The sequence below is a fragment of the Cibotium barometz genome, chromosome 22 (assembly GCF_041138505.1).
Source record: "Cibotium barometz isolate CiBa-2024 chromosome 22, ASM4113850v1, whole genome shotgun sequence".
NCBI lineage: Eukaryota > Viridiplantae > Streptophyta > Polypodiopsida > Cyatheales > Cibotiaceae > Cibotium > Cibotium barometz.
The window spans coordinates 40,079,269-40,098,681 of record NC_141067.1 but is presented as its reverse complement, the minus strand read 5'-3'; the positions used below and the strand labels follow the sequence as shown (position 1 = coordinate 40,098,681).

Here is a 19,413-nt window from a genome sequence, read left to right as displayed (position 1 = left end):
GGATGTGTATGTAAAAGAATGTGATGTGATGTGTATGCGAAAGAATGTGATGTGATGTGTATGTGAAAGAATGTGATGTGATGTAAAGGGATGTGGATGTGTATGTGAAAGAATGGATGTAGATGTGTATGTGAAAGAATGGATGTGGATGTGGATGTGTATGGATAGATGTGGGTAGTCGTACATGTGAACGATTGGTGGATGGATGTGGATGAATGAGATGAGATGTGTATGAATGACATGATGTGCATAGATGTGATGAAATGTAATGTGGATAGAATGTATGGGATGGGATGGTGATGAGAATGAATGTGATGGACGTGAATAGATGTGATGTGATGTGAATTGGGATGTGAATGAATAAGATGTGATGTCATGTGAATCAGGATGTGAATGAATGAGATGTGATGTAAATTGGGATAGATGTGAATGGATGATATGTGATGTGAATGAATATGATGTGGATATGGGTAGATGCGAGTGGATGAGATCTGATGAGGATAAATTAAGAAAGATGTGATGAGAATGGGAATATATATGAAATGAATGTGGATTAAGTAATGTGGATTGAAGTGGAACAATGTGGAAAGACGAGAGTTCATTATAGAAATTGTATTTATGACCTGTTTTTAAATGACTATTTTATGTCAAGAATGCTGGGGAAGCATTTTGCCCGTCTTGTGAATGAGGTCATGGAGGCCTAACTAATAAAGTTGCAACAGCTGACGAAGAGTCAACGGAGGACGTCTTGCGTAGCAAGGTCGGTCGAGGTCTTGACCAGCCTAGGCTCGATTTAAATGGTGAGCTTCTGGTACGGTGGATGAGGGACCAAGAAAGCGGCCTATGAGTGAAGCGCTAGGTGACCTGCGAAGGATCCTAGAGAGGGTACTGACCATACGGTGCTCGGACTCTGGGTCACCGAAGATACCCACACGTGCATCCAGGAAGATAATGGAACAAGGAGTTAGAGTGTTTTTTGAAACCGGGCATGGATCTGGTTGATTGACCTCCATGGCTCTTTTATATGGATCTGTTGGTTGATCTTGCTGATCTTCAACGGAGATTCCATTTTGATTTTTATAAGTGAATATGTTTCGAGTGAACTGAAAGTCATTTTGGTGGTCTTTGAGGATCCTCCGACCATGGTGTGATTGTCCCACATTGGTTTCTCTAGATGTGATATCCATGGATCTGGTAGCCTGTGCGATTTCCCTTAAGTGTGCGTCCACCACCATTGGCTATTTTTCTTTGGCCCATAAGGCTGCTCATTTTGCCAGATTTTCCTTGTAGATGGCTGCCCAATTTATATTCTCTCGTGCTTCTGCTGCTCTGAGCAGCCTATAATTCTTGTTTGACATGTCCTCTAGCTTTCCCATGAACATTACATTCTGCAAGAAGAAGACGAATTGCTCTCTTTGAGTCTCATCTGCCACATCCTTTCCCTGGTGCATGTTGCCTATCTTTGGGATTTCTTCCTCCATCCTGGGCTTTATGTTTGTGTCTAGCACCCCATCCATTGGAAATCCTAGCACGTGGTGCACTGTGAGCTTTGAAATCTTTATGGGCTCCTTCCCGTCAACATGCACAATGTTCGTCGTCTCAAGAAAATGATTAATCAGCTTGACCCCATCCTCGGGGTCCTAAAGGTCCTCCCATCGGCGATCCAACAACTTCTCGAAGCTGCACTTCTTCTCCCACTCTTGGTGTTTCTTCTTTCTGATGTTGGGGACCATCATCGGCATGCAGAGGCTTCTCTCTGGTCTTTTGTTTGGCCTTTGTGTTTTGTTGATCTTTGGCATGGCTTTGTCTTCAGAGAGAGTGTTGTGAATTGGTGAGAGCTGGGAGCAAGAAAGCAAGTTGAGAATGTGCACGTTTTGGCTCCTTTTTCTCTTTTGCGATGATTTTTTCTCTTTCCTTCCTTTTTTGGGGCATTGTCATTTTCTGCTTCCCGCTTTTCGATGTGACTTGACCATTGATTTGTATCATTCTCGCCATCTTGGCTTAAAGGCATTAAACTTTGCTCGTCGCCTCCCTGCATGACCGTTGCATGTGGAGTTTTAATGATCTCGGACAGCTGTCCTCCATGCGGACACTTATGCCGATGTTGTAGCAATTTGCATAGCTAAGATGGATCTGGTTGCTATACACTTGGTTGTTCACTTCTTTGCTGACTTGGCCTTGTTTGGTTGTGGAATTGTGATCTTTGCAGACTGGCCACCCTTGCAAAATTCCTCCACGGCTTGGTTTCTTCTTGGATTTTCCGCATCGATATCTGCTATTGTGATCATGTTACAACAGATACTCCAGACCGGTTCTTGGTCCTCCACTTGTTCTTCTTCCGATGTGACTACCATCTGTTGGCCCATGTACTTTCTCATCCTGAAGCCATTCACTATGTTAGGGAAAGGTGTGCCTAGTGTAAAGGTGTTCTGACTTACTGGGTTTTTTACCATGAGAATGGGCCTATCCACCTGATCTTGAATTTTTCAGGGTGCGTTGTAGACCAACATTAGGATTCCTTGTTTGAAAATTTTATGCTTGAGATGCCTGTCAATCTAGGCTTTCCTTCTCCGCTACACTATCTCTGCATGTAGAGAGCTGAGTTGCCTTTCCTCCTCTAAAGCTAAGAGTTCTTGTATTCTGTGCTCTTGTGATTCCTCCATTGTTGGTAGCTTCTCTTGGACGGCCACTCTCAGACTGGGCACCACAAATTCCATGGGCATTACAAGCTCTAGCCCATATACCAGCTTAAATGGTGTTTGACCCGTTGAGATTTTGTATGACGTGCAGAATGCCCATAAGGTGGCATCTAGTTTCTGGTCCCAATCATTTTTGTTGGAATTTATGATCTTCTTTAGAATTTTGGTCATAACCTTGTTGGTGATTCCACTTGGCCATTGTACTGTGGGTAATAGGTTGAGGATTTCTTGTGATTGATGGATTTGCCTGGCCATTGTATTGTGGGTGTAATAGATTGAGGATTTCTTGTGATTGATGAGGTATCTTTCCATCAACCCTTTCATTACTTTGTTCATGAAGTGTGTGCCCTGGTCACTGACTATCTCCACCAGCAAACCATGCCTAGCAATGATGTCCTTGAAGAGGAACTTCAATACCTCTTCTGCAAAATTGCTCTTTATAGCTTTAGCTTTCCACCACTTGGTGAAGTAATCAGTCCACAATTATGTATTCACACCTGCTGTTTTTCGTGGGTGGCTTGATTGGTCCAACAAAATCCAATCCCCACTTCATAAATGGAAATAGTGGTAGAATGGGGGAGATGGGCAATCTATTAGAATCACTGGGTTGACCCATCCGGGATAGACGTTGTGAGGTGAAAAAAAGAAGAAAAGACCCTGCCTCTATAGCCCTTCACCTCCCAAACTTGGAAACACACACACGAACGGAGGCACCACTAGCCATCGGCTGGAACACTTCTCTCAGTTCACCACCCACCCACACCATAAGGACAGCTCAAAACCCCAATAAACAGATGATTATCCAGCAAAAAACATACACAACACCAACCATGTACAACTCAGCAATTACACCAAAAACCAGGACTCTGGCCAGGATTTACTGCCAAGGGAATTCACCCTTGCGTCTGACAACCAAGCCTCTGTCTCTCGGTCTCTGCATTCTCCAGAGGGCGCCCCACCAGCAACCCTTCTTCACTTCCTCTGTAGCCCGGCTACTCTCTGTCCAGCTGCTACCTGCCAAGTGTCGTAGGCGAGCCCCACTGTCTCCAGCCCACACATCAGCACCTCTACTGCAGCCAACACACAAAAAACCAAGGCTCTCTCTCTGGTCAGCATCCACTCTCTGCCTGCAATCATCGCCCACACAAACCCAGCCACTTCTCTCTCTTCAGAAGGTGCCCACACTAGCTAACCCTCAACTCAGCAGCTCTCACTCTCTGTGTCGTGACCAGCAGCTTCGCCAACCACAGAGCCTCTGCAGCTTCTCTTCAGCACCAACACTAACTGCTCAACGCAGCATCACCTTCTCTTGCATCCAGCCCAAGCCACATCACCTTCAGTCCCTTGCTAACAGCAGCCCTCTCTTTGTTGCTCCAATCACCAGCCTGTGTACTTGCTGAATTGGCGTCTCCCAGCCGCCCCACTCAAACTCACCAGCCTCTGCTTCCTTGTACACACGACGGCCAGCTCTCTTCACGCTCTCCTCTCGCCGTTTGCGTGGACTGCCGAATCCCCAGCCCGCTCTGCCCACTCCAGTCGTGAGCTCTCCGACCTTGACCCAAGCTGCGCCCTGCGCATCCTCTTCACAAACCCAGCTGTCTACAAGGCCACCCCTTGCGCTGTCAACCATCTTGCCCTCCCGGCTCTCTCCCACAGGCAGCGCCCATACTTATGTAGCCAACCGCAGCTTTCCTTGACTATCGCCAACCCGACCTGCGCACCCTGAAGTCCCCAGCTAGCCCAAGGTGGCTCCTCCACGCCTCTGCTCTTCGGAATGACCCGCCAGGTCTCGAACCAAAGGCAGCAACACTTCTCCCACGCGTCTGGGTCTGCGCAATCACCCGCCAATCCTCTTCAACTTATAAGGCGGCTGCAGAATTCCCCCCAGCGCTTCACACACACAAGGCGGCTGTGTCTCTTCTTTACGTCTGCAGGCAGACTCCAGCGCCTCGTAAGTAGAACCACTCGAGCGCGACCTTCTCTGGACCCGGTTTCCTTTCCACGCGACTGTCCCACGCTCACCAGCTTCTACCCTTGGCCTGCTGTCTCTGCAGCACCTCCGCCAGCTCTGCCTCTCTCCTGCTAGCCTCACCAACACACGAGGCAGCAACCTTCTTCACTTCTTCCCTGTTTGCAGAACCCGAGGCCGTCGTCTCTCTTTTTCCAGCCGTCCTCTTCTACTCGACGACCCTAAACTTCGAGGCGGCCATCTCTCCTTTCTTCACGCCTTCGCCACCTTCTCGATGACGAGCTGGCAGTCACAGTATCTTCCACGTGGTCATTAGATTGTTGGCCATGTGTATTATATTATTTATTTATTTTTTTAAAGCTTAATAATGGCCACACACCCTCTCATTATCTTGCTTCATTTGATTCACGTGCGGCGCCCATACTTTCCTTCCAAAATAGATGCAATATCTGCCCACAGCTCATAGTCAGCACCATCATCACTTACCAAACAAAACAATTGCATCGATGCCATGCACTGCCGATCATCGCCACACCCTTGCTAAAAATGGAGTGCCATCTCTGCATCCAGAACCAGCCCCAGATTGACCAACCATCATCACATTTGGAGTTCCCGTAACACTTTCACGTGCAGGCATCACCATCAGCTCGTAAAAAAACCATAAAACCACCCACTCTGTACATTTGCCAGGGCATTCAGGGCAAAGTTTATTCACACACCACGCATCCCATATGTACACAGACCCAAAACACCTTTCAGATTTTCAGCTGACATACTTTGCCCAACCCCTAGCCTGCTGAATCATTCATGATCAGTAGAAAGCATATGACCACGTTTCCCTCCATCTATCCTTTGAGCATCATACAATGTAATCAAAACATCTCTATTCCATGTGATCAAAGAAACACTGCCATCTTCCCTAGACATAATTTTCCATCCCATTTCCCACAACATAACATAAGAACTTCTGGAAACAAAGCTCCTCACATACACACCATCTTGCCTCATCTCAATCCCAAGATCACTGATATGATCAACACCAATATTGGAGAACCAGTGAAGCAACTCCTGTTGAGGGTAATAACTGATGAAAACTTCATTAAAAAAAACCTGTTGTGCCATAACACTTTCTTTTCCATCCACATGAGAAACATCATCATCAAAGCCAACCACTACAGGCAAAACAAACTCCTCTTCAACAGGCAACATTGCCAAAGCATCCACTTCAGTTTCTGTATGCTCATCTTCATCAAGGCCAATGAGAAATTCATCTATCACAGCATCCATAGTCTCATCCATAGTATCAACATCATTCAAAGTCTTCTGGCGTTGCTCTTCCTTCATAGCATCAATTCTGCTCATGGCTTTCTTAACATTAATGCGCATCTGATCATCCAATTCTAACTCTGGTTCATCATCCTGCAGACTTTCTATATCCCACTCATCCCACACAGGTTTATCATCCAAAGACTCAAAAGCAAACTCTTTCACATCACATGCATACCTTTGCTCATGATTCACTTGTACCTCCTCGCATTCTTCCTGTATGGCCTCTTCTTGTCGGGAAACCTCATCACCAAGCACTTCCTCATCAATAACCAGGGCATCCATGTCTGCATCCTCCTCACTGGATGAAGTGTCTTCTGTTCCCTCACTAGTAGTGGTGCTACTGGTCGTATCATCAACACTCGAATCAGCTTCACTTTCCTCTTCATCATGAATAGGCTTCTGATTATCCATATTAAACTGCTTTTTATCCCCTCTCCTGTCATACAGAGTAATGACCCCTTTCCTCCAATCTTGAATAGCCTTCACCGCTCTCAGCCATGGTCTTCCCAAAATGATGGGGAATGCACCCATTCCTGCAGGCATAACATGACAATCCACAAGCACTTTTACATCAAAAGCCTGCAGTTCTAACTCTTTAATCATACCTAAACATTTGACCTTTTGGTGATTGGCCAGCCGAATACGGAAACCAGACACTTCAGTAAAATTAAGACCAAGCCTCTCCACAGCTGCTAAAGTGATTACACAAATTTGTGCTCCACCATCTATGTATGCCTCTTCCAGATTCTTCCCTTTATACCATACATTCACCACAGGACATATATCAGGTAACTCCTGAACAGATAAAACAGTCACTATCCCTTTGGCAGGCTCCTTCTCTCTTGGGTTCACAAGACTTTTCCACTGACGCTTCAATTTAGGAGCTAATTCTATCAATTGCCCAAAAGTAATATTAGCCTTCCTTCCAGCCATGTCCTCCTGCAAACTGTAGCTATACTGCCCAACCCCCAGCGGAAAATCAGTCACCTCAAACTTCCTACGAGACTTCCTCTTCTGCTTGACCTTTACATCCCCTCCTTCCTTCACTTTACCTTTCTTCTTGCTAGGCCCTGCAGCATCCCTGCTTTCCCTTTCCTGTGGCATCCGTTTCCCCAAAGACATCACATCAGCTTCTGTTTCCTTCGTCTTCTCAAGGGTGACCACGAATTAGTAGAATTTGCTCATAATGCATCTCACCAATCAAGGCATCCATTTAAGGCACTTTACGAGTAAGATTGTGTAACGTCATTGAATTGGTCCTTAGTCTAACCCACTAATCAGAGTGGAAGTGTCGAAGAAAATGTTAAATGAAATGGATCATCAAATGTATACTATAAAGGAAGATATCAAAGTGGTCAGGGTAAACAAAAGAATTATGCCGATCTAAAGCGGATTATCAGAGAATTTAATGAAGGTGATATGTATCATCAAACGTATACTATAAAGGAAGATATCAAAGGAGTTAGGATAAACAAAAGAAGTATGCCGATCTAAAGTGGATTACGTGAGAATTTAATGTAGATGATATGGTATTTCTTCATGTGTGACCCAAGAGAAGTTTGCTCTCCTTAGGGAAGCACAAGGAGCCTTGGGGAGCCGCTTGATATGACCCGCTCGTCAAAATTATGAAGGGAAAACACTTGGGGAGCCGCTTGATATGACCCACTCGTCAAAATTATGAAGGGAAAACACTTGGAGGAATCATTTACTTTTCTTGTGCAAGGATTATTCTTGTCAAATTGAGAGGAGCTCACAGAATAGCCAAATGTTAGGACATTGTGATATGAGGTCCCTAGTGAGTCACTCTACCCTTAGTGGGATTCCACCACCATAGATAGAGGATAGGGTCTCATAATCTTTCTCATCAAGGTAATAAAAAGCCCAATAGTATCCCTCCTCAACATATGCTCCGGCCTAACCATGATGCCTTGACCTTCCCTCAAGTCAAATAAAAACTATCTCTATGCCGATCATGGAAAAGCAAGGCCCCTTAGGTGACTAAGTTTTGGTGCACACATCTTTCATGATGGTATTATTAAGTAAGAACTAAGGAGTTCTAAAGCGTAATTTATTAAAAGAAACACAAAGGATTGTAATGGCATATCTTCAATATTGATTTTTGAACAACTTTTTCTTATAAATCAACATGCTAGATATGACTTTTTAGCACAAAATAAATCAGAGGTAAAATAATTGATTTAATAAGTAATTAAAACACATCATGTGTTCTTGAAATTTAGTACGTTTGGGCTCATTGCATAATATTTAAATGAACAACCTTGGATATTAAAGTCCCCACTTTTTAATCATCACACAATTTTATGTGTCGCTCAACATCCAACACAATAGTTAGCTTTTGGTGATTTATATTTTTTCAACCAGGCACTAGTTCACTCAAAATTTGAATGCCAATCATTTACTCATGTTAGAACCTTTTAAGTGTATTATTTCAATTTGGGTGCATGTTTCTTACTAGTAAACTAGAGTATGTGAATAAACTCATTCTATATCAATATTAAAAAAATTGACACGAATGAAACTCTACTCTTGCTAGTTCATCTATGTGTTTGGTGATAGCCATAATACGGTAGCTTGGCAATTACTTCACTATTAATTTGGAACCCACATAAATTAGAGGGTTTCATTAAATAATTAAAAAACTACTTTTATTTTACTTTCTCATGAGTGTGTCGTTGACCATAATAGCCACTTATACAATAGTCTCTACCGCTCTTTATTTGAAACCTTTAGCCATATAATTGTTTACCTTGAGTTTTTCCCTCACTCACCAAACCCATTTTTTGACATGGCCCATGGTGCCATCAATAGATACCCCTATTGTGCTTCGAGTCTTGATTGAACCTCAAGATATGGTAAAAGTGTGATAGTGTGGGAGAAACCATAGAGCTAGTGATAATTTGTAGATATGGGCCATGTGAATGGTGGACTTAAGTGAGTTATCATTAGGGAGGTGAATACAAGAGTAGTAGGAGTTAAAGGTGGACCTAGATGTTTTTTATGGGCCATGTGAATCGTGGGCTTAAGTGAGTTATCATTAGGGAGGTGGATAAAAGAGAAGGAGTAGGAGTAAAAGGTGAACCTATATGTTTTCTATGTTTATTGTGATGCATTGTTTTATTTTCATTCATACTTTTGTGATTTTTTTCAAACAATTCAGAGTCTTGATGTTTTTTTATTACATTATTATCCACTACATCAGATTTAACATGGTACCATATCTTGGGTTTTAGTGATACACTGTCTTTTGTCTTGTTTTGGGTAATTGATTCTAATTCTAGGTACAATGATGGTTTACTACGAAAAAAGCACTTCACTAGATGATATTCCTTATGTTACTTTTAAGCATCTAGCTTAAGTTTATATTACGAGGCTTTAAACTATCTATTGCATCATTGAAAACCCCGCACTAAAAGAAAAGATTTGAGCACTAAAAGTGTAAATATTTTAGCATACCTTTTTAAAAGCCACAAAAAAAGGCAAAACATAACTTGTTTTATAATCTACCATATTTTTTTAGTGATATTTCACATAAAGCTTTCATATCTATAGTAACACAATGAGATATTACATTACTTCATCTCTTTAAAACAAGTCTTTAGCAGGTGGTCCCATTTTGTGCTTATCATGTTTGCCTTTGCTTGTGCGATAAGCCCAAAAAAGTAGTTCTCATTAAGGAACTTGACAAAGCAGCATTTTGTAGAGTCATTTAAAGACATGAAATATTTAACTAGGGCATATTAGAATTATTCATTTTTGTTTGAAATTAGGATAACATCACTTTCAAGAGAACATGTAAGATGTGATGTGAGGAAGAGTTGGTGAGATAAGCCCAAAAAAGTAGTTCTCATTAAGGAACTTGACAAAGCAGCATTTTGTAGAGTCATTTAAAGACATGAAATATTTAACTAGGGCATATTAGAATTATTCATTTTTGTTTGAAATTAGGATAACATCACTTTCAAGAGAACATGTAAGATGTGATGTGAGGAAGAGTTGGTGAGATAATTCACTCGTGTGTTTATTGTGGAAATAAGTGTGTTGAGGGAATAATTGTCAACACTTTAAAAAGCATGCTAAAGTGGGAACTTAAATCATTGGTTGGATTTAGGTTTCAAAGGGATAAGGGGGAGAGAGAGAGAGAGAGAGAGAGAGAGAGAGAGAGAGAGAGAGAGAGAGAGAGAGAGTAGTCCTTTGACCAACTCAGACAAGCCCACAAACCAATATATCTTTGATGATCACTAAGCAAATCGTCTATAATTTACACAATGACAATAAAGGCCAAGAAATAATACTTGAACTTTAGAATCGCTCTCTCTCTCTCTCCCCCATAATGCGCGCTTGTGCACACACACACAAAAATAGCATACATACGTACATACATATACATACATACATCATACATACTATACATACATACATGTACATATATGTATGTATGTATGTATGTATGGTATATATATATATACATATATATATATATATATATGTATATATATATATGTATATATATATACATATATACATATATATATATATATACATACATATATATGTATATATATGTATATGTGTATATATATATATATATGTATATATGTATATATATATACATATATACATATAGATATATATATATGCTTAATCAAGTTAAAGGATGAAAATTGATGGATGAATAAGGCCCCAAGGGCCAAGCAAGCGGATCGCGGGGGCAGTGCTAGAGAAAAACTTTTTTCCTAGCCAATGAGAAAAAAGACAAGTTGGAGTACAACCTATTCAAAATCTCATTATTAACTGGTTTTTATAACTAAAAACCTATAATTTTTTTTAAAAAATTTGGCAACTACTAGAAGGGAGCAAAGTACTCCGTGAGGCCCCCTCAAACCTATAAATTTTGTTGATTTTTGTAAAGATAAGAGCAAATTCAATCAGTTATTTTGAATTTTAATCGGTGCAAAATACACCAAAGGACAGTTTTTTTCTAGCACTAGTTGGGGGGGTGAGATTGGTTTGCTTTAACCTAGAGGTTAGAGCCTCCTCAATTTTCAAATATTTGCCAAGAAAAGGAAAAAAGGCATAGGTGTTCAAATTTTTTTTAAAATAGTTTTATTTTGGATAAAAGTGAAGAAAATAGCCGATGGCGGGCATGTAGCTCAGCTGGTGGAGCCAAAGGGTTCCACGATGAGGACCCGAGTTCAATGCCTAGGGGCTACACGATGGACGACAGCACACACGCATGCACAAATATGCACCCTCCGCCCCCAAAAAAAAGCCTCTTGAAAATTGCCATCTTCTCTTCCCAAGGCTTCAAGTAGGGTGACAAAATCTGCAGCAGGGTTCACTGTAATTTTTTTTTCTCGAACACTGGTTGAAAAGGCCTGCTCTGTGCTTACAAGTTGAAGGCTGGGCAGCACGTGGGGATGGGAGGACGTGGCGGATCGGTAGTGGCGAGTCACGTGGGAGACGTACTGTACGATTCACGAAAAAATATAAAGATGCAGGGTCCGACTGTGGGACCTCGTAGTGATAGACCCATCACTTTTTTATATATGATTAATAATTAATTATAAAACTGCGGAGGAGGGGAGACCTGCCAGAATTTTCCATTTCGTGGATATTCTGTCGGTTGACACGTCGAATGCCATCAGCCCTTCTTGCCTTCCCACTCTGCTCCCACTCTGCTCCTCCTCTTTATGCTTACCTTAGTTTAATTTTTCTGTTTTGTTTGCATTATTATGGCTGCTTCGATTTTTGATAGCCCAACGCATAGCCCTCCCCGTTACAACCATTTTGATCACCCTTTCCATGGCTCTTCCCCCCTTTCCTCCCCGTCCAGCTCCGTCAGTTACGACAGCTCCTGCACTAGCTTCGTCACTGCCCCGCACGACGATCGCCCCCCTACTCTTCCCTTCTCCCTCCGTTTCGGTGATATCCCCGTTTGCAATTTCGTCAGTAGCCCTGGCGTCATCCACAATCCCGCAATGCTCCAGCTTCACGCCGCCTCTGTTTTGCCGGAGACTTGCTGCAGCTCTACGGGTGAGCATAAGGTACTTGGCCGAAGTCCGTCGAAGCTCGGCGTCCGAGGCTCTTCTCTGGTGAACACAGATGGCGAAGATTTTGAAGTCTACGGCAGTGAAAGGATTCCTGTCCCCATTCCGGTGCTCACTGCCGCTTCTTGTTGTGGTGCGGAGGGCGGGTTCTGCAGCGATTCTGGGTGTATGGTGGACTCGCCTGTTCTGCCGGAGGCCATCATGGCGCTCCAGAAATTCTTGCCGTCCAACAACGGCACCGACGAAGAGGAAGGGATGTGGCCAACAGACTCATGTCCGGCGCTGGACGTGTTTTCTTGCGACGATTTCCGGATGTACGAGTTCAAGGTGCGGAAATGCGTGCGGGGGCGCAGCCATGACTGGACAGAATGCCCGTTTGCCCACCCGGGAGAGAAAGCTCGACGGAGGGATCCACGGCGTTATCAGTATTCCGGCACTGCATGTCCCGACTTCCGGAAGGGCAACTGCAGGAGGGGGGAGGCCTGCGAATACGCGCACGGTGTGTTTGAATGCTGGCTACACCCGGCGCGCTACAGGACCCAGCCGTGCAAAGACGGAAGAAACTGTCGGAGGAGGGTCTGCTTTTTTGCGCACACACCGGAGCAGCTGAGGGTGGGTCCGGCAGAAAGAGATTCGCCCCCAGCGACGGTGGGCAGCGGAAGTGGGAGCGGCAGCAGTAGTGGCGGCTCTGCCAAGTCTAGTCTGCTGAAAGCGGCGGCGCTGAGCGGTGGGGCATACGACGGGTCGCCGTTACGAAGGGTGTTGGCCGGGACGCTCGACGGAACGGTGGCTCTGGAGCTTTTCTTGGATGAAACGAGCTGCAGCGCCGCCGCCCATCACCGCCACTACCAACAACATTGGATTGGGGGAGCGACGTCTCCGAGCTCAACGCTGGTGGGGTTGACGGCGGCGACATCTCCTTCACCGATGTCTTCGCCGATGCCATCTCCAGCATCTCCGCCGCGGAGTTCCGTCACCTCATGGCCGGTGGTTCCGGTTCACCGGAGGCACTTGGACCGGCTGAAATCCCTTCCGACAATCACTATTCCGGCATTGGAAGACGCGTGCGTTTCACTACCGCATGGTTCGCCTTGCACAATGGCAGAGTTGATATCTACTCTCCATCATCTTCAGCTGTCGTCGAATGCGACGTCCGTCCAGTCCTGCCGCACCATACCGTCATCGAATGCATGGCATCTTCGATCGCAGCTGAAGCACCCGCCATCCCAGAGCGCTCCCTCCACGCCTAAATCTAGAGACTCCTGCCAAATTAACCTCAGTCAAATCAGCCAAGCAGAGCCAGCGGACATCAAATTCGCCGCCGCCGCCGCCGCCGCCAGCAGTGAGATCATCTCCGCCGTCGACAGTGACGCTCCAGATTTGGCGTGGGTCAACGAGCTAGTGCAATGAAGCAAAGCTGCACGTTGAATCAATTTATTTTTGAGGTTTTTTTTTCAAAAAAGCTTTTTTTAAACTTGCTGTACAAATTGCTGGTAGGATTTGCTTGGGATGGATTTTTTTCAAAGTTTTAGGATTGAACGAATGCTTATTATTAGTAATCGTTAGAAATTGTTCCCATGTTGATTAATTTTGTCATCAAGTTATGTGTACTACATGGCGAGCTAGCCTGCATAATTGCCATACTAATGTTATCGAGGCACAAGGCTCTCAATTAGGAAGAGGCCTCAACATTATTATGGAGAAGATAATTGAGGTACATTTCATTCTTGAGTTTATGAAGTAAATGTGGGATTTGGTCAGGGGCTTATTTATTCATAGGTACATTGACCAGTTTGTTGACTTAGTCAGCATCATTTTGGTGTCACCTGCACTCCAATTTTTCATTTTTAACCCCCTTTTTGTAAATTTCCTTGATGTCAAGGTGGATGTAATAGCTTTGCTTAACAGTTTCATGGATCATAACACATGTAATGTACATGCTTTAGTAGATGTCTTTGTCTTGAATGTTTGTTTTAGAAGCTGCTACTAGCTTGTGGATTGTTGAGCACACACCCAAGGTGCTTCATTGCATTACGCCACATGTACGAACAGAGGGAGTTTTCAGCCAAGTCTCTACGAGAGAGAGAGAGTGTGGCATGTATCGTGGACCTTGGAATCTTTAAGGTGCAATTCCTCTTTCCCTTTCAATGTTACATTTATCATGGAATAGTTTTGTAGTATGATTGTGAGCCAGGTTTTCAAGTTTGATGGCATACTCAAGTATATATAATGATGTGATTTTTGAAAAGAGAGATCAGCCTAGTGTGCGTGTTTGGCTAAGTCAATGTATCTTGTGGCTTCTCAACTTTGAGGGGCCGAGGTGGAGGGAATAGCCCAGCAATAAGGGCTCTTGCCCTCCACTGCGACAGCTTGGGTTTAATACATGTCCCCTCCTCCCGCATAGCTAAATGGCATGTGGTTTGTCCATTCCCTATTCCCTCACTAAAAATAAAATAGTATCCCTCACAATACAAAAACTTTGAGGGCTCGAGTTCAAACCTAAGCCTCAAACAAAGCTCGTCGAGCAAGCTGAATTTTTTATCCCTCGTATAAAAATAAAGAAGAGGTTAACCTCATCACCATTGATCACTACGAATTCTTGTCAAAGAAGAGTTTACTAGTACCTAATGTGTTCGCACTATTCACTACACAAATGAAAGGTGTGATTGCTAACACAAGGAGATGGATGCATCTTGCATACCCTATATCAAGGATGTTATCTATTGGATGAGAAACAAGCAAAACTTAAGGCACTCCTAAGCAATGACATAGGGAATGACATAGGGACGGTGATGCAAAAAAATTGTAGAAGGTTATTTTTAGGGCGTAGTCATACATATGGCTCAATAAGAGGACTAGTGTAACACCAAACCCGCAAACCCCTCCTTGAACCACCAAAACCCCAAAAAGAAAAACACCACCACCATTGCCCCCACCACCCACCCCTAGGAAAGGGATTAGTGTATTCGAAAATCTTAAAATTGAAAAATACTTTAATTTTAATTTTATTTATACTACACTATATTAGTGGCAAGGTTCTAATCCCAAGACTTGTAAGGGAATATTATCATTGGGATCAAAGATTTTTGCCTAATGTCTTGGGCGAATGATACTTGAAAATTCTATGCTTGGTGGTGTTAAACTTTTTATTTTTTGAGAGGTACCGTCAACTTTTTTAAAATTAGTAAAATTTACTTGGTAGTTTTTCGCTTGCTCCCATCCTCCCAAAGAAAAAACAAAACCCAAAACCGAACTTAGAATAGAGTTTGCATGTCAATGAAGGCAATTTTCCTCCCTAACATACAGGATGATGGAACAAAAATCCCAAAGTCAAAGATAGTGTTACACATATAGGAGTGAGAATTTCATCCACAAGATGATGGAACAAAAAGCCCAAAATCAAAGATAGTAAGTGTTAACATATAGTGTTGAGAATTTGACCTTGATGGTTGCAAATCTACGTCTGTTATGCTTAAAGTTGATCCAATTTTGTATATGGACAGTATGGATGGATCTTGATGGACCGCATCCACTCTTTGCTCATGCAAGGTTAGACTATTCTCGTTTAATGCCCCTAAGATTGTGTAAACTTGGTCCCTTGACTTGTCTTTTCGTTTGCTTGTCCACTTTATCACAAATATCTTTAGCTATAATGATACTATAAGGGTAATAAACTCATATGGCTACCTAAGAATGCCACATGCCCTCGCCATCAACAAACCTCTAGGAGTGGTCCCACAAAGGCCACACAAACCCAAAATCAAGCAGCCTCAAAGCTCAAAGAAGTCAGCACCGTCGGTTTTCTCGAAAGCTTGTTAAATGTCTAAAAGTTTCATGAAGATAAAACCCAACTAGCTTACAAAACGTTCCCCACAGGCTCACTCAATAATCTAATTCAAGGAAAAGGTCAAAACAATGCCAAAAAATATTGGCCACAAAGAATACATGCCACACATCAACAATGGTTGTCCCAAAGTCTCGTGGAAGCTCAAGGCTTTTATTATGACACCACAAATCATCTAGGTTCCCGAGCACAAGGCCCCAAAACCATCACCAACTTTGCTAAATGATGCTTCAATCAACTCAAATGGTATGGTGGCCTAGGAGCAAGTAGACCACAAGAACCTCTCCTTACAATTGGGCTTGCAATTGGGAAAGACGTAAGAAAAACATGCTTGTGCTGATTGAGGAAGACATAAGAGAAAAACATGCTTGTGCTGATTGAGGAAGACATAAGAGAACAACATGCTTGCAATGCTCAGTAAGCAAAAGCTATATCCAACATCTACTCCTAAAAGTGGAGGACCTCTCTTCAATAAAACCTCACCGCCCCTAATGCAAGTGGAACCACAAGCTCATTACCCACAACATCCCAAGCCAACAAGTAGAGTGTTAAGCCGAACTTACAGGACTAAAGGATAAGTTGAACCATTGTATCTACAGAGAACCCTGTCAACCAAAACCAGTGAGAATACTTACTTGTTTGTTGTGGGATGAGAGTGTATACCTGTTGGGGGGACTCTTTAATCACTTATTGAAGTAGCTAGCTAGTGTTGCATCGTCCACCGTTGTCACTAGGGTTTGGGAAAAGATAGGTTTGACTTAGTCCAAAACTTATTCAAATTTGTGCAGAGCTTGCTCAAATTTGTGGGAGAAGAAAAAGAATCCTCTTAAAAATTTTCAAGTTTTAGTTATATTTTTGCAAAGTTTATAGAGAAATGCCTTCTCAAAATGGTCAATTTCCTCTTCAAATTACAATGAGAAGGTTTTCAAACCGGCTCAATAAAATGTATTTCCCAAACATTGGTTGTCACTCGTGATGTTTGTTGTAGCTCTCCAAGGACAAGTTCCTCACAGAAAGAAGCTATGATGGTACGAGACAATAACGTGCACACACTCTCAAGAGATAAGGTAATGCAAAGAAGCTAGTGCTCTTAATCATCATACAAGGAAGTGTCCATTCTCATTAGAGAAGTTATCTTTTATATAACTTACGAAGTGTCTCAGCACCCAAACTTGGGTGGTCAGCCTTAGTTTAAACTACACATGTGTGTCCTTGGCTAACTAATGTACATCCCTTTGATGCTGGCATTATGCTTAGCTTGGTCATCCCTTGTTTACATCATTATGAGTGCTGCATTAGAGTGGAAAAAGTAAATATGATTTACATGAAGTGCTAAAAAATCACTTGGGTGGGCTAAATTATAAAGTGGCCCAACTAAATAGATTTGTTGATGCTAATCACTCGTAATGACTCTAATTTCAAAAAAAATTGTTGAATGAATTTGTACAAGCTGTCCGTTATTAACTACCATTATAAAGTGGCTAGTGTTCGCCTTAGTTAAATATTATTACAAAAAGAATAGGAAATTTGTATCTCCTAAAACTATGGCACTTCGTTGATAACTGTGGTAATAAAAATCATTTTTGATGGGGTCTACTAGATTCATCCATCTACTTAACCGCCAAAAGGGGTTCATATCTTGCCTTGCCTGATGTGAGGTCTAGCCTTGGACCTATGCGATGAAGAGAAAGATCGAGAGATTGGTTCATGTGTTGATGCAGAAGGACCTTGAGACCTGAAGATGTAGTCCACCAATGTTGATGAAGCGCAGTGCTTCACAAATCATTAATGTAGACATGTGTTGCATATTCATAGTCAGCTACCAAGGTGTTGCTATTGTAAGAGTTGGCTTTTGCTGTCGAGGTTGATGTCAAGTGCAATGCATATGCATGAGTAAAAACAAGAAAAAGAGTGCCGAATGTAAGTACTTCAAAGGTGAAAATACATATATACTTATCATGAAAGAACATCATGATGTGTAAGAAAAGCATATACAAGGTTATCTAGGTGATGGGTTGTATCTTGGGCCACTATTGTCAAACTCATAATAACTATTGGATAAGCTAAGCCATTGTACCCACAAAGAAGCTTGTCAACTAAAACCAATGAGAACACTTACTTGTTTGTCTCGTGGGATTGAGAGTTTCTACCCTTTTAGAGCTTCTCAAGGGAGACTCTCCAACCACTTGTTGAAGTAGTTAGCTAGTGTTGCAACTTCCATCGTGTCGTCCACGGTGTTTGTTGTAGCTCTCCCTGGACAAACCCCCTCACAGCAGCAAGAACCTATGGTGGTATGAGACAATAACCTACAAGCTCTCACACTCACACTCACTCTCACCACACACACACACACACTCAAGAGATAAGGTAGAGTAGAGAAGCTAGTGTTTTTAACCTCAAGAGATAAGGTAGAGTAGAGAAGCTAGTGTTTGTTGCAGCTCTCCAAGGACAAACCCCTCACATCAAGAAGCTATGGTGGTATGAGATAATAACCTTCAAGCTCTCACACTTTTCAACACACTCAAGAGATAAGGTAGTAGAGATAATAACCTTCAAGCTCTCACACTTTTCAACACACTCAAGAGATAAGGTAGTAGAGAAGCTAGTGCTCTTAATATCATACAAGGGAAGTGTCCTTCATTAGAGAAATGATCTTTTATACAACTTACTAGGTGCCCAAGTACCCAAACTTGGGTGATAGTCGGCCTTATTCTACACTATGCATATGTGTGTCCTAGGCTAACTAATGAAATGCACATCCCTTTCATATCGGCATTCTTAGAGTGGATATCAAGGTAGTAACACACACATTGATGTAGCAAGCAAAGGAGAGAGAAAGGAAGCACAACACTCAAAGTATATTAATGAGCATGAGTGAAGTACAAGTGAAGTGACATGGTAGGTCACTTGTTGAGATATCAAGCTCAACTAGTGCTACGGCGGACATTGATGACCCACCTAGGTGATAGCTTTCGCATCTACACCACCATTGGCATGGTTGGTGAGATTATGGGTGATATGCGGCCAGTGGGATGACAGGCTGTGTGACAGCCATTTTGGATTACTAGAGACTCGCATGGTTATAGCATCAGCTCATTTAGTCGGGTTCACATTATGGACCGATCCTTGTATGTTGTTGTAGTTGAGTACTAACCCATATAGTATATACTCTTATTTTTATGTTAGGTTGGTTGAGTAGAGAAGAAGAAGATAGAAGAAAATTCAGCTGTCCATCTCTCTTGTGTCTTGACTCTCTTGTGTGTGTGTGTGTGTGTGTGTGTGTTTGGTTGCTAGGGTTTGAAGCTCTCCCTCTCTCCCCCCACATTCTCTTTATGGTATCAAAGCCTGGTTCGTGTGAGAGCTAAGGAGGCAAGCAATAGGAAGGAAGCGGTACTACATAGGTAAGAGCACCATCATCTCTTTTCCCTTCTTGGTTTAGGTGCAACATCCCCTCAGTAGCTCTGGGAGCTACACATCTCCAATTGAGGAGCTGTCTTCGCGGGA

The 19,413-nt window shown here is 42.7% G+C and overlaps 1 protein-coding gene across 1 annotated transcript; it reads left to right on the top strand.

Annotated features, from left to right (window-relative positions):
- The first annotated feature begins 11,628 nt into the window (after window positions 1–11,628).
- Window positions 11,629–13,796, top strand: LOC147626603 (uncharacterized). Its single transcript, XM_086816665.1, has one exon. The coding sequence runs from the start codon at window positions 11,751–11,753 to the stop codon at window positions 13,473–13,475; it is 1,725 nt and encodes a 574-aa protein (XP_086672791.1). The 5' UTR covers window positions 11,629–11,750; the 3' UTR covers window positions 13,476–13,796.
- Window positions 13,797–19,413: the final 5,617 nt, after the last annotated feature.

Bases quoted from the DNA above. Each gene is read 5' to 3' on its own strand.
- LOC147626603 (XM_086816665.1), top strand. From the start codon at position 11,751: ATGGCTGCTTCGATTTTTGATAGCCCAACGCATAGCCCTCCCCGTTAC.